This window comes from Phlebotomus argentipes, unplaced genomic scaffold (assembly GCF_947086385.1).
Source record: "Phlebotomus argentipes unplaced genomic scaffold, Phlebotomus argentipes genome assembly scaffold_18, whole genome shotgun sequence".
NCBI classification, from domain to species: Eukaryota; Metazoa; Arthropoda; class Insecta; order Diptera; family Psychodidae; genus Phlebotomus; species Phlebotomus argentipes.
The window spans coordinates 12320027-12346703 of NW_026776177.1; the positions used below are offsets into that span (position 1 = coordinate 12320027).

Sequence of the window (26677 nt, forward strand, 5' to 3'; positions counted from 1 at the left end):
AAGGGGAGAGCAAAATCTTTGCCAAGTCTTATTATCCAGGCAGAGGTTTTCGAAGGCAAATAACAAGTTTGGAAGCTAAAACTAAGGTCGATAAATGTTGTTTCTTCGAATTTAAATCGGTCATCTTTCTGTTTTTTGGCAACGAGTGTAAACTTATTGATTTCCACATCCTATAAACTCACTGATTATTTCCCAGACAAAAAATTCCTAACATATTGGAAGCTTTATTTACAGCTTTCTCATTTCAATATAAATATCAAAACAACTGTACAACAAACTATTTTCCAATTCTAAATTATTATTTAGTTTATAATTGATTTTATGTACTTCATGTTTGTTAATTTTAAATAAAAAATCCTGGGAAAAAAGCCCCAGTTTTTTCAATCACAAAATACATCACATTAATTAGAAGTTCCTTAATGTATTTTAATGTTTTGACGCATTGCACTTTAGTAAAAGAACAAGTTATGTGAAAAATGCTATGTTTTCACCATTAAAAATGAATTTTTCTGCATGAAATTCACCTAAAGAAGTTTATTTCTTTTTCCACTGCTTATACACTTGTTTTAAATGGTTTCTGCTTCTTTGTGTTACCCAGCAAATATTCTAAGTTCTGGTGATTTCCACCCCTCTTCAATCAACCAGTGAATCTCTGTGTGCCATTATGTATAACATTGTGGTATCTTCTTCCCCAAAAACATAAGATAGCTGCCCAAGAGGCGGAGAGAGAGCGAGAGAGAACGAGTGAATGTGTGATGAAAAGACTCTCGAAGCTGACATAAAATCCCTGTTCGCATTTATATACAAATAGAATTTTATTGTCTGGCCACACACGCGGTTCCACGGAGAATGAAAATGGGATTCAAATCCTCAACCCCACATCAATTTCCTTCTAAGAGTGGCCGCTTAGAATGCCGAGAAGGCAATAAATGCCGGGTGGAAACTAGAAAATCAAGGAATAATTAAGAGGAATCCCCATTTCGGGACGGGGTGAGTGTATAGTTTTAATTTCGCGGCTATTGTGAGGGATTGCTGGGAGATTAGTGTAACTTTCAAATGGGAGGGACTAAAAGAGTTTAATTGGGTGGATTTTCAAGGTGTAGTACTTGCGGTGGCTTAACATTGATGGGGTTTAATGGGAAAAGTCACAATAATTGCCAATCCCAAGGAGATACTATCTGAATTTTTGGGGGTGGGCGAGGTTGTTTTCCCGCGATTTTTCAACGCCATACGCTCCGTGACAACAGCGCCATGATATGCCAAATGGGCAGCACTAGCATTCTCTTATATATTTAGCCTGTATTCTCGATACGAAATGTTTATAAGAGATCAGTAGATGACGCCACTGACAGATGTAAAAGAACAGGCAGAAAGAGACGAGTAGCTCTTGTTTTTATCGGGCTTATAATGTCAATGGGGAGATTCAATTGGGCAAAAAAACTATTTTTTCTCTAAATGCTGTTCACATAGCAAACAAATAGTACTCTTTAGTCGCCTTTCTGGCCATCTGTAGTGCATAAAGAGAGAAAGAATTTCACACAAAGACTGTCGGAAGACGTTTAGTGTGATATATCACAATTCTTTCTCTCTCTTTCTCGTTATAAGTTTGACACACAAAACATTATTTGCCATATAAGTTGTCTCGAAACAAGAAGCGATTTGACGTACAAGACTTTTCTGGTGCGATTTTTCCGTGAATTTATAGAGAAATAGCTTATTAGTTTCGTTGTGTCATAAGGGTAGATCGGCAAAAATGGTGGTGAAGGTGTACATAAGCGGCATGTCCGGCAATAAGGAGGTAAAGTACATGTAATTAAAAGTGGATGCAACACTTGGGATAGGCCACCATCTTTGTTGGCACTTTTCGCAGTGAAAAAACCGCATATTTCCCATACTTTTCGCCATCTAAATCACGCCCCGGGCGTCCCTCGCGAGCCAAAGAGCCACCCGCAGCTGCTCCACTTGCAGATGCCTCAATAAATTGACGGGGATTTAGCAACTGTTTGGGGGACACCACCCAAATGTCTTCCTCTTCCGGAGACGCTCAAACTCAGTGACACGAACCCCCAATTCTCGCAGAGAGGTTCTAATAATAAAATCCCCAACAATTTTGGCTCTCGCGGCGTGTTTTCACCTCTCTTTTCGGGGACAAGATCACGGCTGATCACGCTTAGAGGCTCTGAGAGAGGAAGTCTCGACCGGGCGCCACTTGTTGGCCGGCCAAGAACTCGATGGCGCGTTGCAGGGGATTTTCCACTTCAATGAAGTCTTGTGCCAAATAAGGCGGTAATGCTGAGAATCGGCGCACAATGCAGCTGAGGCGCATTTGTGAGAAAAATGGGCCTTATGCAATTTTTGGGCGTTTCATTATGTTAAATAAGGACGCAAATGTCAATAAATAGTCAATAAAGGCACAGATAAAAATGCTTTATTGAAAGAGGCGACGGCTTTGCTAAACTGATAGAATGTGAGTAATTATATGAGTATTCGCCGGTTTTGGCGATAAGAAACAAGGGGGAAATATTCTTGTGCGTCAAATAGTTGAAATTCAGCTTGTGCATATTTTATGCCATCATCAGAATAAGTCGTCACGAAATCCGGTAGCTAAGCATGGGAGATGGTTAGTTAGGGTATCCTTTGCAATGGAAACCAAAGGAACCAGAATGTACGGGCTTTAAAGTTCCGTCTCTATGCGATTTAGCTCCTAGAATCACAGCTCCACTTGAGCAAAGCCGGGCGAGTGCTTATCTACATTTTGTTAGGCATTTCCCCTTGTCTTATTCATCAAATCCCCAACAATTTTAATCCCACACTCACAGTGTGGCGAGGCCCAATTAATCAGCAATGCAAGCGCGGGCAATTTTATTCATTGGTTGCGGAGCACAAATCCGTAGCGAAGATGTGAGACATGAAATGATGATTCTCGCGCGTTGGTTCCTCATGTTTAGCCATGTGTGAAAGAGAATATCCGCTAATCTGATGGGTGTTTGCAGGTGAAGAAGCGACAGCAGCGCGTCCTCATGATTCTCGACAGTAAAAACATCCCGTACGAAGTTGTGGACATCGCGGAGCCTGGCAAGGAGGCGGAGAAGGAGTTCATGCACACCAATTCGACCAGCACTGGAGCCACTGGCAGCGATCCATCGCCACGGCATCCGCTTCCGCCTCAGATCTACAACGATGCAGACTACTGTGGAGACTACGATGGCTTCGACTTGGCCAACGAGGTGGACACACTGGAGCAGTTCCTGAAGGTTGAGCCGGCAGTCTCGACGGCGGAGATCGAACTGTCCACGGCAAAGGACAAGAACGGACACGTGGAGGAAGAGAACAAGGAGAACAGCGAAGAGACCGAAAACAGAGAGGTTTGAAGAACCCCTTTTTGATTAATTTATCGCAGAGCTGATTTTCTCACACTTAATTAAGCCTTGACGATGGTTTGCATTCCCCTTTATAGCTTAGTATATCCTTTTTCACATTGTTTATCTATCACTCCTTAACAGTTGAATGAAGCGTACAATAATAAATGAAAGACACTAAGAATTACAAGACATTGTCAAAATTTTTATACATTTGTTATATCGATTTGTAATTTGTAAGCTGAATCCATTTTGCTGAAATAATGGCAATTTGTACTATGCAATAAGCTTTAAGATCATTTAAAACAATTATACTTGAATAAATAATCATTCTATATTTTATATCTAATTTTATAGTTGATAATTATTTGTAATTCTATTTTATATCTATCGCTTTTCTCTCTAACAAAAATTGCATGATAGAGTTTTCTACTGAGACAAATTCATCGCCAGAATGCGAAGTAATCAAAAAATAGTCTAATTGGTAACAATATATAACCCAAATTCTAAACATTGTTAATATTGCTGCAAGCATCGTTGAGATTGTCTCCTAAATAGGCATTTTTGTATTATCCAAAAACAGAATTTTATTTCTATGTTGTGTTGTGCAAAGTGAAAGCTCACAGAGTGAATTTTCGAACCAAAATAACGTGCATTTTTGTTCGTTCCAATTGCAATGGCATAAGAATGAGAATTTTCTGTGTATTTAACCCGTAAGAAGAAATATTTGATATATCAAATTTATTTTTTAGAAAAAATAAAAGTATAATTTATCATATAAGATTTCCGTATTGATTTTCATCTCCTGCATCCAACCCCCCATCAAACATTGGCGTTATGATCAAAATTCACAAAAATTTGCCTCCAGAATGTTGAGAAGGAAAGGCCAGCAGAGAATGGCGAGGCAGAACCCAAAAAGGGAGCAGAAAATGAGGCTAAGGAGAATGGAGAAGTTGAAGAGGAGGAGATCGATGATATCTTTGGAGATCAAGAAGAAACAAAGAAGGAAGTGAAGAAGGCCGATGCCGAGAAGAAAGAAAATGATGAAAATGAAGAGAACAACAAGGAATCTGAAGCTGAAGAAGACGATGCCAAGGAGGCAAATGAAACCAAAGCAAGCGAAGATGAGGAAGCAGAGACGAAAGAAGCTTTACCAAACAATGACGAAAGTATTGAGGACAAGCCAAAAGATGAAGAAGCTAAAGAGACTGAAGATTCCACGGCAGACGAGGAGGAAGAAGCCAGCGAAGAAGAGGAGGAAGTGGAAGAAGAAATTGAGGAAGAAGAGGAGGAAGAGGTTTGGAAATGTGGCCGAATAGTGTCTCTATCTTCTCACTAATTTTCCCATCAAACTAATCATAACAGTTTTTATACAGAAGCATGTATTAATTCTGCTGCTTACACTAGGTTCTAAATCTAGATGCTAAATATGAGCGATTGGATCGATGTGTGCTTTGAGACATCCTAAGCGTGTATCCTAATTGATTTCTTTACTTTTCCCACCTGATTTTTGCCCCGGTGTAATGAATGCTCCATTCCTGGTGGGAATAAAGAAAGTCGAGGAGGTGGTCAATGCGACAGAGGAGGAGCCCAAAAGCACACAAGATGATGCCGAAAATCCGCCAGATCCGAGTGAACAAGAGACGCAATCTCAAGAAGAGACTCAGAGCTTAGATAAGGTTTGATATCCTTGCTTAATAATTACTATTAAGTATGCAAGGTTGGGAAGTAAAAATCTTACCATTAAAAATTAACTGTATTTTATTTTCTTTTTCCAGGAAAACACCGAGGCAAATGAAAGCATCCCAGTTGAAGAGAATCCGAAGGAGAATGGAAATGCAAAAGAGGATGGAGAGGAAAATTGATATTCCTGCTTTGCTGAAAGGGGACTTCGGGGGATCCTATCTATACTCTATAAAACACTCCCACATCAGACATTTACTCTTCTTCTTGCTCACTCTCCACACATTCTCTTCAGGCTGGAATCTTTACTCTTACGGAGTATCTAACGAGCATAAGACACAACGAAACAATGAAATCACGTGAAATTGATAATAAAATACAAAAAAAAATAATTCAGAAGAACGAGAGTTATTTGAACTTTTATCTGCCTAATTATCTGATAATTTATCATATCCTAAAATGTATCTTATCTGATAATTAAACTTTATAAGGAAGGAGATTATATTCCGAACTTCAGTGCAATTTAGAAAGGCAAAGAAGTAGATCTCTTACATTGTTCGCTATTGATCATGAAGATCTTACTAGTTTTGCTACAATTATCTTATTTAGTGAACTGTGCTAATATCTTAGTTCTTGAATGTGTGCCTTCTCCAAGCCATCATGTTTGGATGAAAACGTTGACTTACGCCCTGGCGTCAAAAGGGCACAATATCACAGCCATTTCTGCGGATATTGAGGAAGACACTCCTGAAAATCTTCACTATCTACACTTGGATAAAGTCTATGAAGTTATTTACGATGGTTCTGGTGATATTAACTACGTTGAACTTGGGAAAGCTAACAGCGTAATGCAAAGCTTAATATTTGTGACAGTAAGCAAGCGATCACTTGAGGGAATAGTGATTTCTAAAGGATATAAGCAGCTTCTGGACTATCCGGATGATTTCAAGGTAGGAATAAAAAAAAATTTATTTAAACAAGCTGTAATATTCACTCAATTTCTTTAGTTTGACCTGATCATCTACGATTTCGTACTTGGCCCACTTCTTCTTCCGTTCGCCACAAAGTTTCCCAGCACGCCTATTATAGGTGCAACTGCCTACTCTTCTTCTGGATTCTCAATACCAGTTCTTGGAGGAACTTTCACCCCAGCATTTATACCTTCCCTTTTCTACCCTTCCCAATTAGAGACCTTCCAAGATCGTATGAATAATTTTGTCCTCACTTACTTTGACTACCTCATTCGAATCTACTACATTGCTCCCAGAACTCACAAAGTCCTTGGTCATGATTTCCCTAACATGAAGGATGTTCGAGAATTGGACAAAAGTGTAAAATTTGTATTGATTAACAAAGATCCAGTCCTTTCAATTCAAGAGCAATCACTGCCGAACGTTATCTCCGTTGGAGGCATGCAAATTCAGAGAGCAAATGCTCTTCCGAAGGTAATGACACAAGAAGAATGTTAGAAACATGAACCTACTTGCATTTCTGTTCTTTCCTTTCTTCAGGACCTCCAAACTATACTCGATGAGGCAAAGAAAGGAGTAATCTTGTTCTCATTGGGCACCAACATTATGGGCAGCATGGTGAAAAGCGAGCGTTTCACTGAAATTTTGGAAGCATTCAGATCTCTTTCTGAGTATACAATAATTTTTAAGATGGACCCTGAGAAAATTCCGGGACGTCTACCGAGTAACGTTGTGGTCAGAAGTTGGCTTCCTCAGAATGACATTTTAGCTCATCCCAACTTGAAGCTGTTTATCACTCATTGCGGTCTTCTGAGCGTCCAAGAAGCTCTTTGGCATGGCGTTCCAATGCTGGGAATTCCCATATTTGCGGATGGATTTGACGTAAGATTGTATCCTACAGAAGGAGACATTTACTTGACTAAAATTTGCCTTGCAGAATATCAGACTTCTGGCTAAGCAAGGAATTGCTGAGCAGCAGGACATCATGCAGATTGAACGACATTCTCTGCAGCAAGTAATGAAGAAGATCCTGGACGATCCCAAATATTGGAACAATGCTCAGGCTCTGTCTAGGATTTTCAAGGACCAGAAGGAGACACCTCTGGAGAGAGCGATTTGGTGGACAGAATTCGTTCTTAGGAATCCTAACTCAACTCACATGAGATCCCAATCATTGGATCAGGGAGTTTTCATAAGACATTCTTGGGATGTTCTCGCCTTCTTCTCAGCGCTATTCCTTATCTTCTTGTTCTGTATCAGCAAACTTGTGTGTCTAATCTTCAGAAGGATTGCGAAGAAGAAATCTGCGAAAAAGAAGAGGGAGTAAAAATGTTTTTTTTTGCAAATTTTGTGTAATATATTTTGATCATTATGATTACACATCTTGCACAAATTACAAAAAATATTAGTTCCGAAGCACGATAGACATTAATTGGTTTTTTGCTTCAGTGGATTTGATGACTTGCGTCGTCCACATGTGAGTTTCAGGATTTTCCTGACAACACAGAGGAAAATCATCAAGATGACCACGACAAAAACTATCACATCCACATTATGGCGAGTGAAGATGTCCAGATGGATGGATTTACTGCGGAGGAACTCAACATCCGGATTCCTGAGGATGAAATCTATATGCCACAGCGCCCTCTCAAGCGGGGGTTGGGGCTGATCCCTGAATAACTGCGATCGTATCTTCGCATTGTTTCTGTAATTGGATGAAGTCATCATCTTCGCGATTACTTTGGCGATTTCCTCAGTCGTGACATCTTTTATGAAAATCGTCTCAGAGATTCCAGACTTCTGTAGCAGTTCAGCATTCTAGACAGAAAAGTTTTTAATATTAGAATATTGTAAAAAAAAAGTCACAACTTAGACTCACTGTAAATTGATCTAGGAAAATCGGAATTCCTAGAATGGGAACGCCGTGCCATGTAGATTCCAGGGTACTCAGCAAACCGCAATGACTCATGAAGAGTTTAGCATTTGGATGATCTAAGATATCGTTTTGAGGCACCCATTTCTTAATGATTACATTTTTAGGTACATTGGGAACTTCTTCATTGTCAAATTTCCATATAAACGTGTACTGAGGGAGCTTTCGGAATGCGTTGACGAATTTTTGAATTCTCTCTTCGCCTAACATCCAGCTCTTTACATTCGTTCCCAAGCTGAAGAGAATCACTCCATTTTTGGCGTTGTCTAGGATCTCCTGGAAGTCCTTTGGCAGGGGTTTTATTTGCTGCATGTGCATTCCAGCGATGGGGATCACATTGGGTAGCATGGGTTCGGGATCGTGAACTGCTGGACTGTAATTTATCAGAACAAGACGCATTTGGCGTTCAAGTTCACTTAAAGGAGGCAAGCCTGGAAAGTCATCCTTAACCATTGAATGCATCTTAGGGAGGGTGCAGTAATTCCTGAAGAAGTAGTCAAAGTAATTGAGGAATGTGTTCTCTATTCGTCCGAAAAAAGTGTCGCGAAATCCACTGCCAAAGTAGAAGGGAATGTAAGCTGGATAGAATGAAGATCCAACGAAGAAGACAGAAGGAGAGATCCCATTGAAGGCTGTGAGCCCAATTAGGGGAGGATTCCGGAATTTATGGTGAAATCCCAGTAGCACAGGTAAAGCCATGTAGTCATAAATAATGAGATCGAACTTGAAGTCATCTGGATAGGCTAAAAGTTGCTGATAACCCTTGGATTTCTTGATTCCCGTCAGAGTATTGCGATAGAATTCATCCACTTCGATGATTGTAGCGAGATTTCCACCACTTCCAAACTCCATCAAATTCATATTGCCATCAGGATCATATCCTTGGTAAATATGTTCATACACTTTGTCGTTATGTAGATATGTTAAATTCGCCACGGGATTGGCTTCGACATCCGCACTGATCGAGGTAACATTGTGACCTTGTCTCGCGAGGGCTTCATTTATCACACGCATAAATACATGATGACTGGGAGAGGCGAGACCCTCCAGAATCAGAATATTTGCGCCTAAAACTTCCCTAGCATGCACGATTCCTAAGATTACAACTAACCACAGCATTTTGATTTCACGTCTCTCACCTTATACAGTTGATAACTTACTAACAAATTGTGCGAACTCATTCGCTTAATATCCCCACTCAATGATAATTTCAGGCTCTTATGTAACTATGATTTTTGTATTCTATGCTATATGTATTGTGTGTATTGAAAAAGCAAAATCACTCATCTTTTCTCTGATATCACGAACTTTGATTTGCCCTGTGTACAAACATGATTATTTTGTATATATGTATGCAATGTGAAGTGACGAAAACAATCTGTTAAGTCATGTCTCTATCTATATACACTATTGTGACTACGGACTTTAATATTTCTGCATTCTATTTACTTTCTTTATTCCTCTGTCTGGGGTGACTCTATAAATACTAAAATCTCACAAACAATCAGGAAGACAACTTGTATATAGATAAAAAGGTTTATTCAATGATTACAGGTTCTCAGTCTTTTTTGTTCTTCTGAGTTTTCTGAAGCGATTTACAGATCCCTCTAAGTATTGCTGCGATGATTTTTAATTTTATATACAGAATAATCAGAAAGATAACAAAAATAAATATCAACACATCAACATCATGCTTCTGGAAGATATTTAATTGGATGGCTTCTGATTTAAAGATGTTCTCCTTTGGGTTCCTAATTACATACTCAATCCACCACAATGCGCGATCGAGTGGCATTTCCGGCTGATCCCTGAACAATTTACTCCTAACGAGAGTATTTTCCTTATATTTTGGATTACTGATCATCTCGAGAATGATCGCTTTGAAAGTGTTCTTCGTCACGTTTCTAATGTCATACTCGAGAGCCATTCCCGCCTTCACGGAATTTTCAGCATTCTGAAAATAGATCAATTGTATTAAATGAAATAAATGATCTAATTGATGTATGACCCTCACCATGAACTGATCCAGAAAAATAGGCACGGCGAGAATGGGAACTCCTCTCCAGGTCGCTTCGTAAGTGCTGAGCAGACCACAGTGACTTATGAATAGCCGCGCATTGGGATGAGCCAATAGATCTGACTGAGGAAACCAAGATCGCATCACAAGATTCGGTGGAGTGTCAATTGGCAATCTGCCCTTTGCCTTCCAGAAGAACATGAACTGCTTTAGTTCCCTCATGGTTTCTATGATATGCTTGAGTCTAGCATCACCAAGCATTTCAGGCTGAGCATTGGTGCCTAAGCTGAAGAAAATAAATGCCCCCTTCGAAGCGATCTCTTCAATATCCGGAGGAAGAGGTTTGGGATCCTTAATTTGTAGACCTGCTACCCCTATCACTCCTGGCAGCATGGGTTCTGACGGCTCAAAAACCGGATTGTAATTTATCAAAGCCAGACGTGCTGTTTCCTCGAGCTGAGCTAGTGGCGGAAGGTTAGGCAGATCTTTCTTCAATGCTGAGTATAGTTTAGGCAATATTATGTACTTTCTTGATGCATGATCTGCCCAGTGGAGTAGATAGTTCTCCACACGTTTCAAGAAACTATTTCCAGTGTCCAAACGACAGTGATGAGGTACAAATGCCGAGTGATAGGGCGAACCTATGATAGCACTAGTCGTGGAAATGGCATTATATCCTGTTAAACCTATTAAAGGTGGATTGCCGAACTTATGCTTGAAGCCTAAGAGCATAGGTGTGGCTATGAAGTCGTAAATTATCAAATCGACTTTGAAATCATCAGGATAGGCCAATAACTGATGATATCCTGAAGACTTCTGCAATCCGGTAAATGCCTTCAGAATGTAGTGATTGAGGATTCCTAATGTAATCCAAGGATTAACCTTGCCTATATCCACAAAATTCATGTCATCACTATCGTACAAATGCTCATAGACACGATCAAGGTGAAGGTAAGTTAAGTTTTGAGATACATTTTCATCAATATCCGCACTGATTGAGGTGACATTGTGTCCTCTGGCCGCTAAAGCTTCATTCACAACCCGGAAAAGAACATGGTGACTGGGAGATGGAAGGCCCTCGAGCACAAGAATATTCGCTCCCAGTATCAATGAGAAGTTAATGAATAACACCAGGGAAATTTCAATGGATTTCATCGCATCACTGATCTCTCCACAATCACAGACAATTCTGTACTGAGCTGGTGACAAAGTGTTTTGAGTTGAAAAGAACACACAAGACAATTGGGTAAGTTTGTATTGGTTACTCACATTATCCGTGCTTTATGACGTAATACTTGATTATCGTGTTAGGTCTCTTCTCACTGGCTATCTGAACAATAAAGGTGATGATCGTTTTTATATCAATTTGTTCTCTCTTTCCAGAAGGAAAACGCAATCTCCATAGGCATTTATTTCTTGCTTTGATTACAATTTTGGACAATCATTCTACGTTCTGATAACAAACTCCGGCACCTGATAAAAATATACTATTACACAATTATTATTTGGCATGATAACGCCTCGTCGAGAGTTGTCCAGGGTCATAAGAATGCCAAATCATTTGAAAACCCGTCAGTCGGCGAGATACTTCCGTCGTGTAATCATCGAAGTATTGCCAAAATGAAGTTTATACTCATTCTTTCTGTTCTGCCGTGTTTTATAAGTGCTGCCAATATTCTTGTGCTGGAAACAGTGGCTTCGCCGAGTCACCATATTTGGATAAGAACGTTAATGCACGCTTTGGTTGATAAAGGTCACAATGTCACTTCACTATCGGCTGATATTGATACAAATCCGCCAAAAAATCTTCACTATCTCCACTTAGACAAAGTGTACGAAACGATCTATGACGATTCAAGTGAAGATCACTCTCAAGACATTGATTTCCTTGAAATGGGGAAGATGAATCCGTATCTAGCCTATCATATGTTCATGAGCTACTGCACGCAAAGTCTACAAGGTATCGTGAAGTCAACAGGATATCGACAACTTCTTAACTATCCAGACAACTATAAGGTAAGGACACAGTATGGCTCTAATAGTATTTCTAGCAATTACTTATATCTTTCTTTTTGTAGTTCGACTTAATCATCAATGACTTCGTGGTTGGACCATTCCTCGTAAAATTTGTGGACAAGTTTGGAAATCCTCCTTTGATATCCGCCACTGCGTTCTACTCTTCTGGGTTTGCTAATCACATCTTTGGTGGTGTTCTAACGCCATCCTTCGTGCCTTACCCCTTTATGGAAGTCGATTTGACAACATTCTTAGGCAGAGCGAATAATTATTTGTTAATCTTTCTTGATCAATTTATACGAAAGTATTATATCGCCCCGAAAGTTAACAGTATGATGAAGGAAGACTTTCCCAATGCACAGGATGCTGCGAAAATAGAAGAGAGAACTAAAATAGTTCTTATAAATAAGCACCCAGCTTTGGATATAATAGAACCACTAATGCCAAATGTGATTTCCGTTGGAGGTCTTCAAATTGCGAGGACTAAAGGACTTTCAAAGGAATTTCAAGAAGTCATGGACAATGCCAAGAATGGAGCGATTCTCTTCTCTTTGGGAACCAACATGAAGAGTGAAATGTTGGGAAATGCAAGACAAATAGAGATCCTGGAAGCATTCAGAGCTCTTCCTCAATACACATTCATCTGGAAATTTGAAACTGATTCTCTACCAGTGGAAGTTCCTTCTAATGTCTTGATCAAGAAATTTGTGCCACAAAGCGACCTTCTGGCTCATCCGAACATGAAACTCTTCATCAGCCATTGCGGTCTTCTCAGCACACAGGAATCGGTTTGGTTTGGAGTTCCCATACTCGGACTTCCAGTCTTTGCAGACCAGTTCCACAACTTAAAGTTAAGCTTGAAAACAGGAGTGGCATTGCAAGGAGATGTGGTCAACATTGAAAGACATTCGTTCCGAAAATTAATTGAGCATATGATAACTGATCCAAAGTATCGAGAGAACGCCCAAATTCGCTCGAATATCTTTAGAGATGAGAAAGATTCACCGCTGGAAAGAGCAGTTTGGTGGGTAGAATATGTTCTCAGGCATCCCAACATGACACATATGAGATCCCCGTCATTAGACCTCAATTTGTTCCAAAGACACTCCTGGGATGTTCAAGCCTTCTTTCTTGTTATCCTATCGGCAGTTTTGATCGTGACTTTGAAGATATCTTGTTGCATTTATAAATGTTTCTTCAAGCAAAAATCGCGAAAATCTAAGAAGGATTGAGATGTGTTTTCTGAGTATAACAGTTATATTGATATAAATAAATAGTAAATACCATTGAAATTTATGCTTATGATCTTGATATGTGAGCTTTTTACTGACAACGTTGTTGACCTTGTAGCAGAATTAGCGCAATTGACTCTTGATACGTTATCTGCCGAGATAATTTTTCTTCATAAGAATTGGATTATGTTGCGAACATTCAGTATAGTTTTGGAAAGGTAAAGAAGTACATTTCTTAAGTTGTTCGCTAATGATCATGAAGATCTTACTAGTTTTGCTGCCGTACATGGTGAACTGTGCCAATATCCTAGTTCTGGAACCTGTGCCTTCTCCAAGCCATCATGTTTGGATGAAAACGTTGACTTACGCCCTGGCGTCAAAAGGGCACAATATCACAGCCATTTCTGCGGATATTGAGGAAGACACTCCTGAAAATCTTCACTATCTGCACTTGGACAAAGTCTATGAAGTTCTTTACGATGGTTCTGATGACATGAATTATGTTGAGCTGGGAAAAGCTAATGGATTTATAAAAACTCTAGTGTTTGTAACATTCAGCATGCGGTCACTTGAAGGAAGTGTGATTTCTAAAGGATATAAGCAGCTTCTGGACTATCCGGATGATTTCAAGGTAAGAACCAAAAAAATTGTCAAGATAAGCCATAATTCAAAATGTATGGCTTTTTCAGTTTGACCTGATCATCTACGATTTCGTGCTTGGCCCACTTCTTCTTCCGTTCGCCACAAAGTTTCCCAGCACGCCTATTATAGGTGCAACTGCCTACTCTTCTTCTGGATTCTCAATACCAGTTCTTGGAGGAACTTTCACCCCAGCATTTATTCCCTACATTTTCTACTCTTCTGAATTACAGACCTTCCAAGATCGTATGAATAACTTTGTTTTCACTTTCTTGGACTATCTCCTTCGAATGTACTACATCACTCCAAGGATACACAAAGCAATGGGTCACGATTTCCCTCATTTAAAGGATGTTCGGGAATTGGACAAAACTCTTAAACTAGTATTGATTAACAAAGACCCAGTCCTTTCAATTCAGGAGCAATCACTGCCGAACGTTATCTCCGTTGGAGGCATGCAAATTCAGAGAGCAAATGCTCTTCCGAAGGTAATGACACAAGAAGAATGTTAGAAACATGAACCTACTTGCATTTCTGTTCTTCCCTTTCTTCAGGACCTCCAAACTATACTCGATGAGGCAAAGAAAGGAGTAATCTTGTTCTCATTGGGCACCAACATTATGGGCAGCATGGTGAAAAGCGAGCGTTTCACTGAAATTTTGGAAGCATTCAGATCTCTTTCTGAGTATACAATAATTTTTAAGATGGACCCTGAGAAAATTCCGGGACGTCTACCGAGTAACGTTGTGGTCAGAAGTTGGCTTCCTCAGAATGACATTTTAGCTCATCCCAACTTGAAGCTGTTTATCACTCATTGCGGTCTTCTGAGCGTCCAAGAAGCTCTTTGGCATGGCGTTCCAATGCTGGGAATTCCCATATTTGCGGATGGATTTGACGTAAGATTGTATCCTACAGAAGGAGACATTTACTTGACTAAAATTTGCCTTGCAGAATATCAGACTTCTGGCTAAGCAAGGAATTGCTGAGCAGCAGGACATCATGCAGATTGAACGACATTCTCTGCAGCAAGTAATGAAGAAGATCCTGGACGATCCCAAATATTGGAACAATGCTCAGGCTCTGTCTAGGATTTTCAAGGACCAGAAGGAGACACCTCTGGAGAGAGCGATTTGGTGGACAGAATTCGTTCTTAGGAATCCTAACTCAACTCACATGAGATCCCAATCATTGGATCAGGGAGTTTTCATAAGACATTCTTGGGATGTTCTCGCCTTCTTCTCAGCGCTATTCCTTATCTTCTTGTTCTGTATCAGCAAACTTGTGTGTCTAATCTTCAGAAGGATTGCGAAGAAGGAATCTGCGAAAAAGAAGAGGGAGTAAAAAATATGGTTTGTGTAGTAAATCATGATTATATTTACAATATTTACAATAAAAATGAATGAATAGACTAAACATGCTTTTATTTACTCTTTCTTTATCTTTTTCTGTCGCTTCTCAGAGCACGTGCGATAAATACAACAGAAAATTTTAAAGAATAATATGATTATTATTACTACGACTGTGAATAGAACTGCCAGGACGTCCCAGGATTGTCTTTGCATCATTCCAAGGTCTATAGAAGATGATCTCATATGTGTCATGTTAGGATGCCTCAAAACATACTCTATCCACCAAACTGCCCTCTCCAGAGGCGATTCCTTTTGATCTTGGAACATCTCTGAACGGATTTTGGCGTTATTTTGGTATTTTGGGTCTGTCAACATTTTTTCAATAAGATTTTTAAAAGATTGTCGCTCTATATTAGCAAGATCACCTTGCTCGCCAACTCCATGATCAGTACTCAACTTTATATTCTGCCATTGATCACCGAAAACCGGGAGTCCAAGAATTGGTACGCCATACCAAGCTGCTTCTTGTGTGCTGAGAAGACCACAGTGGCTGATAAAGAGCTTCATGTTAGGATGAGCCAGAAGATCGCTTTGAGGTATCCATTTTCGTATAATAACATTTGACGGTACTTCTATTGGCAGAGAATCAGTCTCAAATTTCCATAAGATTTTGTATTGCGGAAGAGCTCTAAAGGCTTCCAAAATCTCTATTTGTCGAGCATCTCCAAGCATTTCACTTTTCATGTTGGTTCCCAAAGAGAAAAGTATCACTCCGTTCTCTGAATTGTCCATAATTTCCTGAAAGTCCTTCGAAAGTCCTTTATTCCTCGCAATCTGAAGTCCTCCAACGGAAATCACATTCGGGAAGGCCTGCTCAATAACGTCTAGACCATGATGCTTATTCAGAAGAACAATTTTCGCTAGAGCATGGAGTTCCCTGATATCTTTGGCCCATGGAAATTCTCGCTTCATCATAGTATTTAATCTTGGAAAAATGTAATATTCCTTTACAAAATAATCTAAGTGAGTCAACAGAAAGTTGCTAAAGCGACCGGAGAACGTTGTCAAATCCCCTTCACTGTTGACTAGATAAGGTACATGAGACGGACTTAGTGTTCCTCCGACGAGAGAAGCGCTGAATTCCACTGAGTAGAAGGCGGTCAGTGCCACAATTGGAGGATCACCGAATCTTTGGGCAAAGGGAAGCAGGATACCAAAAGCGAAGAAGTCATAAATGACTAAATCGAACTTATAGTCACTGGGATATGCGAGGAGTTGACGAAATCCAGTTGATTGGAAAGATCCTTTCAGTATGATTTCGGAGAAGTCAGAGAAGAGAAATATTTGCAGGAAAGGATTTATCTTGCCCATCGCAATGAAGTCCCAATCCATATCAAAATCTTCATTTGACTGATTGTACATCACGTCGTACACCTTGTTCAAGTGTAAATAGTGAAGATTATCCGGTGTTTCCTCTTCAATATCTGTCGATAAGGATGTCACATTGTGTCCTGCTGCAGCCAGAGTTGTTGTAATGGTTCTAATCCAAATATGATGACTTGGAGATGGAACAGCTTCTAATACAAGAATATTAGCACTGTTTGCAAAATACGGAAGCAAAATCACAAAAATCACGAATAATTTCATGGTGAACTTGCTCTCTTCACGGTTTTTCTACTACTGACAACTTTTTCTATCGAGTCATGATGAGACTCTAAGCTGTTTGCTCGACCTTGCCGCAATTTTTTATGTAATCATATGTTCAGTGAGAGATTAATGTTGTGACGGCTGTGGCAGATAAATTTGTTATCGTAGCAATATAGCACAACATAGGAACAGAAATGTTGATTACTTATATATTTTCATATATACAAATTCTTTTTACAATCAGCATTAATCTCTTTTGGGTTTCCTAGACTTTTTCTTGGAGCAACTTCGACAGATGCAGCAGGAAATTTTCAGGAAGACATGGAAAGTGACCAGAATGATGACAAAGAGAAATGCCAAAACATCATAAGATTGTCGCTGAACGAGGTAAAGATCCATTGATGGTGATTTCATATGAGTCATATTGGGATGTCTCAAAACATACTCGATCCACCAAATCGCTCTTTCCAGAGGCGTTTCCTTCTGATCCCTGAAGACGTCTGAGCGAATTTTTGCGTTTTCTCTATATTTTGGATCATTCATCATCTTCTCAATCGATTTCCTAAAGGAATTCCTTTCGATATTTTTTATATCTCCCTTTTCCGCTACTCCTGTTTTTATGCTCAGTTCCAAATTCTGAAACTGATCTACCATCACGGGAAGTCCGAGTATGGGAACTCCATACCAAACCGATTCCTGTGTGCTGAGAAGACCGCAATGGCTGATGAAGAGTTTCATGTTCGGATGAGCCAGAAGATCGCTTTGTGGCACAAATTTTCTGATCAAGACATTTGAAGGCACTTCCACTGGTAGAGAATCAGTTTCAAATTTCCAGATGAATGTGTATTGAGGAAGAGCTCTGAATGCTTCCACAATCTCTATTTGTCGAGCATCTCCAAGCGTTTCACTTTTCACATTAGTTCCCAAAGAGAAGAGAATCGCTCCATTTTTGGCATTGTCCATGACTTCCTGAAGATCTTCAGGAAGACCATCATTTCTCTGAATTTGAAGTCCTCCAACGGAAATTACATTTGGCATGATTGGTTCCAGAACATCCAATCCGGGATGCTTGTTTAGCAACACTATTTTCGATTGGCTCATCAATTCTCTAATGTCCACATCCCAAGGAAATTCTTGGCTCAGCAGGCGATTGGACAGAGGAGCAAGATAATACTCTCTCAGGAAGTAATCCAGATGAGTGAGTATGAAATTGTTGGTGCGTCCAAGGAAAGAAGTCAAATCTGCGCCACTGTTAATTAAATAAGGAACATATGCAGTGTTCAGTGTTCCTCCAGTAAATGAAGCAGTAAATTCCGCTGAGAAGAAGGCTGTTAATGCTACGATTGGAGGATTGTTGAATTTCGTCGCAAACGGCAGCATTATTCCACCAGCCAAAAAATCGTGAATCACCAAATCAAACTGGAAAGTATTGTAAAATATATATTAATAATATGAAATTACAAACATTTTTCACTACGATTCTTACCTTGAAATCATCAGGATAGGCGAGGAGTTGACGAAATCCCGTAGATTTCGTACAACCTTTAATTGTGGCGTCCTGAAAGCTGTAAAACATAATCAATTGAATATAAGGATTCATTTCTCCCATCTCGAAAAAGTCCATCTCCATCTCAAAGTCTTCGTCCTCCGGGTTATATAGAACATCGTAAATCTTGTCCAGATGAAGGTAATGAAGATTTTCTGGAGTTTTCTCTTCGATGTCCGTCGATAAGGATGTCACATTGTGTCCTGCTGCAGCCAGAGCTGTTGTGATGGTTCTGATCCATATATGATGACTAGGAGAAGGTAGAGCCTCCAAGACTAGAATATTTGCAGAGTTTACGAAGCACGGAAGCAAAATCAGAAGAATCGCAAGGAGCTTCATGATGAACCGACTGTATCGAAAAATTTAGTATTACTGACTAGAAACCGGTTGTGAAGTGAAATATATAAAAGATATCGTCGTTATCGTAGAATTACATTCACAATTTTCTTTGTATCAGTCATGGTGACGATTCGGTTTTCGTTGGGGGAAGGAGCGATAAGAATGTGCAAGGTTAGGCATTGGATTTCAAATGTATTTTACAGATTTTCTTTTACATAATTCATTCTCTCTTAGGTTTGATTGGTTTCTTTGTCAAACAGCGTCGAATTATTAGAAAGAATATCTTCACGAGGATCAGGACTGTGACGAGAATGACGGTGTACAGAAATGCCAAAACATCCCAGGATTGTCTTTGAGCAATATTGTAGTCCATCGATGGCGATCTCATGTGAGTCATGTTGGGATGTCTGAGAACGTATTCAATCCACCAAATCGCTCTTTCCAGAGGCGTTTCCTTCTGATCCCTGAAGATTTTCGAGCGAATCTTTGCATTTTCGTTATATTTTGGATCATTTATCATCTTCTCAATCAATTTCTTAAAGGCATTCCTTTCCATATTCCTTAAATCGCCTTGTTCTGCCACTCCAGTTTTTATGCTTAGCTGCAGATTTTGAAACTGGTCTGCAAAGACTGGAAGTCCAAGAATTGGAACTCCATACCAAACCGATTCCTGTGTGCTGAGAAGACCGCAATGGCTGATGAAGAGCTTTACGTTCGGATGAGCCAAGAGATCATTTTGAGGAATCCACTTTTTAATGATAACGTTAGAAGGAACCTTCACTGGCATAGATTCAGCCTCAAATTTCCAGATGAATGTGTATTGAGGAAGTGCTCTGAACGCTTCCAAAATCTCTATTTGTCGAGCATCTCCTAACATCTTACTCTTTACATTAGTACCTAAAGAGAAGAGAATTGCTCCATTCTTCGCTGAATCTAGTATTTCCTGGAGGTCAATGGGAAGTTTGTCATTTCTTTGAATCTGAAGTCCACCGACTGATATAATGTTCGGGAATGCTTCTTCTATAATATCCAATCCGGGATGTTTATTTAGCATGACTATTTTCGATAATTTGTTCAATTCTCGAATATCGACATCCCAAGAGAACTCATTTGTCAAAATTTTGTTTAGTTTAGGAGCAATATAGTATTCTCTCATAAAATAATCCAAATAGGCGAGCAGAAAATTGTTAGTACGTCCAAGGAGAGTGTTCAAATCTCCATCGTTATTAATTATATACGGAACATATGCAGTATTTAGTGTTCCTCCAACAACTGAAGCACTGTATTCGACTGAGAAGAAGGCCGTCAGTGCTATAATTGGAGGATTGTTAAATTTCTTCGCAAACGGTAACAATATTCCGCTAACCATGAAGTCATGAATAACCAAGTCGAACTGAAAGAAAATTCATTCCGCATTTTGAATCAAGAAAGAAAATTTTATCATATTTGACTTCAATTTTTCTTACCTTGAAGTCATCTGGATAATCTAGAAGTTGACGGAATCCTGTTGATTTCAAGCTGCCCTTCAGAATAATTTCCGTAAAATCGACAAACATAAATAATTGTAAATAAGAATTAAGGTTTCCCATGTCGAAATAGTTGAATTCCATTTCAAAGTCCTCATCCTCTGGATTGTACATCACGTCGTAAACCTTATCCAAGTGCAAATAGTGAAGGTTTTCCGGCGTTTCCTCTTCAATATCTGTCGATAAGGATGTCACATTGTGTCCTGCTGCAGCCAGAGCTGTTGTGATGGTTCTGATCCAAATATGATGACTTGGAGATGGAACAGCTTCTAATACAAGAATATTAGCACTGTTTGCAAAAAAGGGAAGCGCCAAAATTACGAAACACGCAAAAATATTCATGGTGCACTGATTATTTTGCAAGTCTGACAGACACTAGAGCTCTAGACAGTAAATGTTTCAGTATACACTTGGGTATACATATAACGATGATAATGAAAATGTTATCTAAAAATAATCAGTCACGGTGACATTGCTTTTGTAGGTTACAGAGATTAAATTGAGTCCGTAAGAAAAGCCAAGTTCATGACTTTGTTTTATTTCACTTATGTAACTACAAAAATTATCAAAAATTTAATCCCTTTTGGTTTTAGATTTTTTCCTAGTGCAGGACCGACAGACGCAGCAGCACATCTTCACGAAGATCAGGACTGTGACGAGAAAGACGGTGTACAGAAATGCCAAAACATCCCAGGAGTGTCGCTGAGCGATATTATAGTCCATCGATGGCGATCTCATGTGAGTCATGTTGGGATGTCTCAAAACATACTCGATCCACCAAATCGCTCTTTCCAGAGGCGTTTCCTTCTGATCCCTGAAGATTTCTGAGAGGCTTTTTGCATTTTCTCTATACTTCCGATCATTCAACATCTTCTCAATTAATTTCCTAAAGGAATTCCTTTCGATATTTTTCACATCTCCTTTTTCTGCGAGTCCTGCTTTCACACTCACCTCCAGATTTTTAAATTGATCAGCAAAGACAGGAAGTCCAAGAATTGGAACTCCATACCAAACCGATTCCTGTGTGCTGAGGAGACCGCAATGGCTGATGAAGAGTTTCATGTTGGGATGAGCCAAAAGATCATTTTGAGGCACAAATTTCTTGATTACAACATTAGAAGGAACTTCCACTGGTAGAGAATCAGCCTCAAATTTCCAAATAAATGTGTATTGAGGAAGAGCTCTGAATGCTTCCAGAATCTCTATTTGTCGAGCATCTCCAAGCATTTCACTTTTCACATTAGTTCCCAAAGAGAAGAGAATCGCTCCATTCTTGGCATTATCCATGACTTCCTGAAGATCCTTAGTGAGAGTCCTATTTCTCTGGATCTGGAGTCCACCAACTGATATAACATTTGGAAAGGCTTGTTCAATTATATCCAATCCGGGATGTTTGTTCAGCAATATAAGTTTTGATCTCTTATTCAATTCCCGAATGTCTACATCTCCCGGAAAATCGTTTCTTAACATATTGTTAAGTTTGGGAGCGACGTAGTACTCTTTCAAGAAGTAATCAATGTGGCCGAGAAGAAAATTGTTTGTTCGTGCAAGAAGAGTACTTAAATCCTCATTATTGTTCATTACGTATGGCAGATAGCCGCTGTGAAGAGTTCCTCCGAAAATAGGAGCTGCAAATTCAACTGAGAAGAATGCAGTCAGCGCTATGACTGGAGGATCATTGAATTTCTTAACGAATGGCAGCATTATTCCCATAACAAAGAAATCGTGAATCACTAAATCAAACTGAAAATCATAAAGAAAATTATTAAGCAGCTGAGTTTTGCATCATGATTATTTAATACTCCTAAGAATAAATACCTTGAAATCATCTGGATAATTCAGAAGTTGACGAAATCCTGTAGATTTCAAACATCCTTTTAATGTTACTTCTGGGAATTCGAACAATAGGTAAATTTGAAGATATGAATTAATGTCTCCCATTTCAAAGAAGTCCCATTCTGTGCCGAAATCTGCATCCTCCGGATTGTACATTACGTCGTAAACCTTGTCCAGGTGCAAATAGTGAAGGTTTTCCGGCGTTTCCTCTTCAATATCCGTGGATAAAGATGTCACATTGTGTCCTGCTGCAGCCAGAGCTGTTGTTATGGTTCTGATCCAAATATGATGACTTGGAGATGCAACGGCTTCTAATATAAGAATATTAGCACCATTTGCAAAATAGGGAAGCAAAATCATAAAAAGCGCGAAGTATTTCATGGTGAACTTGTTTTGTCGAGAGTCTCAGTATAACTGCCAGTGCTTCGTTTCTATACCATTTCATGCAGTGAAATTAAATTCAGCAGCCTTGATAGCGATTATGTTATGATGTCAGCGATGGCAAACAGAGATAAGCAGAACAACTGATAAAAATTTCTATGTATTTCACACGTTTTTCGCGTTTTTTTTTAAACAGATTTCACATATATTATTTAGCTATATTTAGACAACTTGCTATATAATTTTGTATACAATGTATGTATCTTCAAAAATTACAACATGACGACAACATTTTCAGGAGTTACACAGATACTGAGACTGAAAAAAAGTGGAATATAAGTTCAGAACATCGTTTTATTAGAGTTGAAAGTACAAAATATATTACAAATCAAAGGGTTAACATGTGGCGCGATCACGGTTCACTGAGAATTCAATCTTCGCAATCTCAAGCACAATCCGCGATTTCTAGTGTATAATCGCAATCCCAAACGAAATCCACAATCTTTTAGCGCAATCCGGGTTTATTCAGGGTGGCACATGTTTACCCCCTGTCACAATTTTAATCCTTTTTAATTTTAAGTTTTTCCTTGACACATGACCGACAGACGCAGCAGCACATCTTCACGAGGATCAGCACTGTGACGAGAAAGACGGTGTACAGAAATGCCAAAACATCCCAGGATTGTCTTTGAGCAATATTGTAGTCCATCGATTGTGATCTCATATGAGTCATATTGGGATGTCTGAGAACGTATTCAATCCACCAAATCGCTCTTTCCAGAGGCGTTTCCTTCTGATCCCTGAAGATTTTCGAGCGAATCTTTGCATTTTCGTTATATTTTGGATCATTTATCATCTTCTCAATCAATTTCTTAAAGGCATTCCTTTCGATATTCCTTAAATCGCCTTGTTCTGCCACTCCAGTTTTTATACTCAACTTCATAATTAGCCAATTATCACCGAAAACCGGAAGTCCAAGAATTGGAACGCCATACCAAACCGATTCCTGTGTGCTGAGAAGGCCGCAATGGCTGATGAAAAGCTTCATGTTTGGATGAGCCAAAAGATCATTTTGAGGCACAAATTTCTTGATTACAACATTTGAAGGAACTTCCACTGGTAGAGAATCAGCCTCAAATTTCCAAATAAATGTGTATTGAGGAAGAGCTCTGAATGCTTCCAGAATCTCTATTTGTCGAGCATCTCCAAGCATTTCACTTTTCACATTAGTTCCCAAAGAGAAGAGAATCGCTCCACTCTTGGCATTGTCCATGACTTCCTGAAGATCCTTATTGAGAGTCCTATTTCTCTGGATCTGGAGTCCACCAACTGATATAACATTTGGAAAGGCTTGTTCAATTTTATCTAATCCGGGATGATTGTTCATCAGAGCTACTTTTGAAAGTCTGTTTAGTTCTTTTATATCAACATCCCTGTGGAAGCCCTTTTTTAACAGTTTGTTGAGTCTAGGCACAATAAAATATTCTAGCCAAAAGTAATCTAGATGAGCTATTAAGAAGTTGTTGATTCGTGCACGAAATGTGCTTAAATCTGTATTTTCGTTAAGCAAATGTGGTACGTATGCTGATTGGAGTGAACCACCAAAAATTTGTGAGATAATTTGAATTGAAGGAACAATTGACAACGTTATGAGTGGGGGATTGTTGAATTTCTGGACGAATGGAAGCATTATTCCCATTACAAATAAGTCATATATCACCAAATCGAACTGAAAAGCAATAAAATAGTTTTGAAAATTCAAATTTTATATTGTAATGGATTGTAATGCACCTTAAAATCATCTGGATAGGCAAGAAGTTGGTGAAATCCTGTTGATTTCAGGCATCCTTTTAATATAAATTCTGGAGACATGTGGATTATTACCATTTGCAAATACGAATTTAATGCTCCCCACGTCAGAAAGTTTGGTGACATGATGAAATCCTCGTCCTCTGGATTGTATATCACGTCGTAAACCTTATCCAGATGCAAATAATGAAGATTTTCCGGTGTTTCCTCTTCAATATCTGGCGATAAGGATGTCACATTGTGTCCTGCCGCAGCCAGAGCTGTTGTGATGGTTCTAATCCAAATATGATGACTTGGAGATGGAACAGTTTCCAATACTAGGATATTAGCACAATTTATACAATATGGAAACGATACAAGCAAAATCATAAGAAGCGCAAAACACATCATATTTAACTTCTTTTCACGAAAGTCTCAGGAAAACTGTGTGAGTTGAATATATTTAAAGTAATTAGAGAAAAGCTTCGATGTTATCACCTAATTTTAACGCACGTGTACACGACTATTGTACCAATAAAATTATGTGGTAATATAATAGTGGCCATAATTTCCCGTGCTGTGTAGAAATATATAGATAAATTAAAGTGTGTTGACTGGAATAAGCTACAGCTTCATAATCAGGAATGTCTGCTGTACTCAGGGAACAGAGAAACAGTTAGAATATAGAAAAATGAATTTCATGGGAACTTTTATGTGTGAGTTCTTATTTTTAAGAGATAGATTCATGGGAAATCCCCGATTAGAAACATGCGTGATCGTTTGCAGGTGGCGCTCTCGACGATCTGTCAAGCTCGGTGTTTACAAAGAAAATTCTTAGAAAAGCATCCAGAAACTCGCTTTTTCCGCGAAAATTCGTGGAAAATCCTACCTGAATAGTTGTTCAGTGTATTCGTCTTGCTGTAGTGACCTGAGAGGAGGATGAAAATTCCTGACACCCGTAAAATATCACCAGACAAAGATTCCCAGAGCGCTGTCATGTCGAAAGTCAGTGAGATCTTTGCGAATATCTTCTCCCGATCGGCCAAGGTGGCTTCCGGGAGCGCTTCTGGTGGTATTTTAAGGAGTGACGCTGGTCCCATGGCACCTCGCACTGATGATGAGATTGAGGAAGCGGCACTGGAGGAGAGAAACAACTCAGAAGCTTCATTTCCGTCAATTCCTCCAACGCCTTCTATGGAGATCGTGAGGCAGGAGTCCCAGATCAGCATTCCGGAGACTCCGTCGCCACTTCTGCCAGTGGCGAGTACATCTAGAGAGAGGAAGAATCAACTTGATGTCACCCAGGTGAACAACACTCAAGCTTGCAATGTCTTCCAGTTTTCAAATGTGAATAATCTTCATATTGGCTCCGTTTATAACATCTCTACGGAGCCGGGAAGAATCTCTCCGAGGCAGAGAAGTGGCCAAAGCGGCGAGCGCATCTACAGGAAGACGCCTTCGATTGATGCAATGATGAAGAGTCAGGAGAAACTTGAGCACGAGCACATTGAAATCATCGCCACGCACTTGGGCGAGGATTGGAGGAACGTGGCGAGGGATTTGGGTTACTCTCAGGGACAGATTGATCAGCTGATGGAGGATAATCACATCAGTGGCGTGAAGGAGGTGATTTATCAGATGATTCTCGGGTGGACTCAGGAGGACACGACAGCCACTCTGGGCAGAATTACAGAGGTCCTCTGGCGACGACGACCGCACCAGGAAGTCGTCTACTACCTGAAGGAGTACTGGAAGAAGGCCAACAGAGCAAAATCCCGGCGACAGTCCGAGATTAGCACTGAATCAACAGATTGATTATACATTCCGCACTTCCCATTCCATTTGTGATATTGCCAGAGGACAATAAAATTGTACAACGACTCTGGGATACTCTTCATTTAATTACATCAATTATGCCTGGACTATCGGCTGGGAACATCATTTACATCTTCAGCAGCTGATGTCTGACCACGAAGAAGGGCAGAGTCAGTCCAGAGCCGAAGAACACGCAGAACCAAGCCGTCAGACGGTACCTATTGTGGAGCCCGAAGGGAAGATTCTGTGGAAAGCAAAAGAAAATGGCATTAAAGTTGCGGTTATGTTTGTTATGTAATGACGGCAGAATTTCTCACTTCTCCAGGCACTCCTCCATGTGACCCATAGCGGATGGAGTTGCTGAGGGTGCTTCTGACCAGAGTGGATGCACGACCGAGCATTTTTGCGCTGGATTTCTGGTGAAAATGAGCAGAAAAGAATTTTCAGCAATCACGAAAACTTCAGGAAACTGACAGCAACTCACAGCATCGAACTTAACGAAGGACGGGTTGCCCGATATTTTGGGTGGGAAAACATGCAAAACTGAAAATTGATTTTACAGGATTTTCCCTGGAGTTTTCTCAATATTTGCAACACGAA

General features: G+C 39.6%; 11 protein-coding genes across 11 annotated transcripts; 4 read left to right on the forward strand and 7 right to left on the reverse strand.

Annotated features, from left to right (window-relative positions):
• The first annotated feature begins 1475 nt into the window (after positions 1–1475).
• LOC132260997 (SH3 domain-binding glutamic acid-rich protein-like) lies at positions 1476–5444 on the forward strand. The gene is made up of 5 exons (XM_059759460.1): positions 1476–1798; positions 2994–3365; positions 4228–4656; positions 4913–5038; positions 5138–5444. Exons 1-5 carry the CDS (start codon positions 1754–1756, stop codon positions 5222–5224), a joined length of 1059 nt encoding a protein of 352 aa, XP_059615443.1. The 5' UTR covers positions 1476–1753; the 3' UTR covers positions 5225–5444.
• Positions 5392–13261, forward strand: LOC132259179 (uncharacterized). Its single transcript, XM_059756731.1, has 7 exons — positions 5392–5401; positions 5580–5992; positions 6050–6487; positions 6554–6895; positions 6951–7336; positions 11391–11979; positions 12042–13261. Exons 1-7 carry the CDS (start codon positions 5392–5394, stop codon positions 13209–13211), a joined length of 3348 nt encoding a protein of 1115 aa, XP_059612714.1. The 3' UTR covers positions 13212–13261.
• LOC132260995 (UDP-glycosyltransferase UGT4-like) lies at positions 7383–9101 on the reverse strand. Its single transcript, XM_059759458.1, has 2 exons — positions 7893–9101; positions 7383–7831 (listed from the first exon to the last, which is right to left on the reverse strand). Exons 1-2 carry the CDS (start codon positions 9063–9065, stop codon positions 7442–7444), a joined length of 1563 nt encoding a protein of 520 aa, XP_059615441.1. The 5' UTR covers positions 9066–9101; the 3' UTR covers positions 7383–7441.
• On the reverse strand, positions 9350–11266 carry LOC132260996 (UDP-glycosyltransferase UGT4-like). Its single transcript, XM_059759459.1, has 2 exons — positions 9961–11266; positions 9350–9900 (listed from the first exon to the last, which is right to left on the reverse strand). Exons 1-2 carry the CDS (start codon positions 11116–11118, stop codon positions 9505–9507), a joined length of 1554 nt encoding a protein of 517 aa, XP_059615442.1. The 5' UTR covers positions 11119–11266; the 3' UTR covers positions 9350–9504.
• A 58-nt stretch (positions 13262–13319) lies between the features above and the next one.
• LOC132259180 (UDP-glycosyltransferase UGT5-like) lies at positions 13320–15253 on the forward strand. The gene is made up of 4 exons (XM_059756732.1): positions 13320–13842; positions 13901–14338; positions 14405–14746; positions 14802–15253. Exons 1-4 carry the CDS (start codon positions 13462–13464, stop codon positions 15189–15191), a joined length of 1551 nt encoding a protein of 516 aa, XP_059612715.1. The 5' UTR covers positions 13320–13461; the 3' UTR covers positions 15192–15253.
• A 21-nt stretch (positions 15254–15274) lies between these two features.
• LOC132259181 (uncharacterized) lies at positions 15275–18792 on the reverse strand. The gene is made up of 3 exons (XM_059756733.1): positions 18333–18792; positions 17100–18265; positions 15275–16796 (listed from the first exon to the last, which is right to left on the reverse strand). Exons 1-3 carry the CDS (start codon positions 18729–18731, stop codon positions 15275–15277), a joined length of 3087 nt encoding a protein of 1028 aa, XP_059612716.1. The 5' UTR covers positions 18732–18792.
• Positions 18793–18903: 111 nt separating this feature from the next.
• On the reverse strand, positions 18904–20643 carry LOC132260074 (UDP-glycosyltransferase UGT5-like). Its single transcript, XM_059757988.1, has 2 exons — positions 20198–20643; positions 18904–20124 (listed from the first exon to the last, which is right to left on the reverse strand). Exons 1-2 carry the CDS (start codon positions 20597–20599, stop codon positions 18952–18954), a joined length of 1575 nt encoding a protein of 524 aa, XP_059613971.1. The 5' UTR covers positions 20600–20643; the 3' UTR covers positions 18904–18951.
• A 118-nt stretch (positions 20644–20761) lies between these two features.
• LOC132260075 (UDP-glucosyltransferase 2-like) lies at positions 20762–22488 on the reverse strand. The gene is made up of 2 exons (XM_059757989.1): positions 22076–22488; positions 20762–22000 (listed from the first exon to the last, which is right to left on the reverse strand). The coding sequence occupies exons 1-2, from the start codon at positions 22472–22474 to the stop codon at positions 20831–20833; spliced, it is 1569 nt and encodes a 522-aa protein (XP_059613972.1). The 5' UTR covers positions 22475–22488; the 3' UTR covers positions 20762–20830.
• Positions 22489–22689: 201 nt separating this feature from the next.
• LOC132259887 (UDP-glycosyltransferase UGT5-like) lies at positions 22690–24991 on the reverse strand. The gene is made up of 2 exons (XM_059757698.1): positions 24266–24991; positions 22690–24203 (listed from the first exon to the last, which is right to left on the reverse strand). Exons 1-2 carry the CDS (start codon positions 24671–24673, stop codon positions 23034–23036), a joined length of 1578 nt encoding a protein of 525 aa, XP_059613681.1. The 5' UTR covers positions 24674–24991; the 3' UTR covers positions 22690–23033.
• Positions 24992–25047: 56 nt separating this feature from the next.
• Positions 25048–26098, forward strand: LOC132260324 (protein immune deficiency). Its single transcript, XM_059758367.1, has one exon. It carries the CDS (start codon positions 25202–25204, stop codon positions 26075–26077), a length of 876 nt encoding a protein of 291 aa, XP_059614350.1. The 5' UTR covers positions 25048–25201; the 3' UTR covers positions 26078–26098.
• Positions 26099–26143: 45 nt separating this feature from the next.
• LOC132260326 (cytochrome c oxidase subunit 7C, mitochondrial-like) lies at positions 26144–26585 on the reverse strand. Its single transcript, XM_059758369.1, has 2 exons — positions 26395–26585; positions 26144–26321 (listed from the first exon to the last, which is right to left on the reverse strand). Exons 1-2 carry the CDS (start codon positions 26476–26478, stop codon positions 26205–26207), a joined length of 201 nt encoding a protein of 66 aa, XP_059614352.1. The 5' UTR covers positions 26479–26585; the 3' UTR covers positions 26144–26204.
• Positions 26586–26677: the final 92 nt, after the last annotated feature.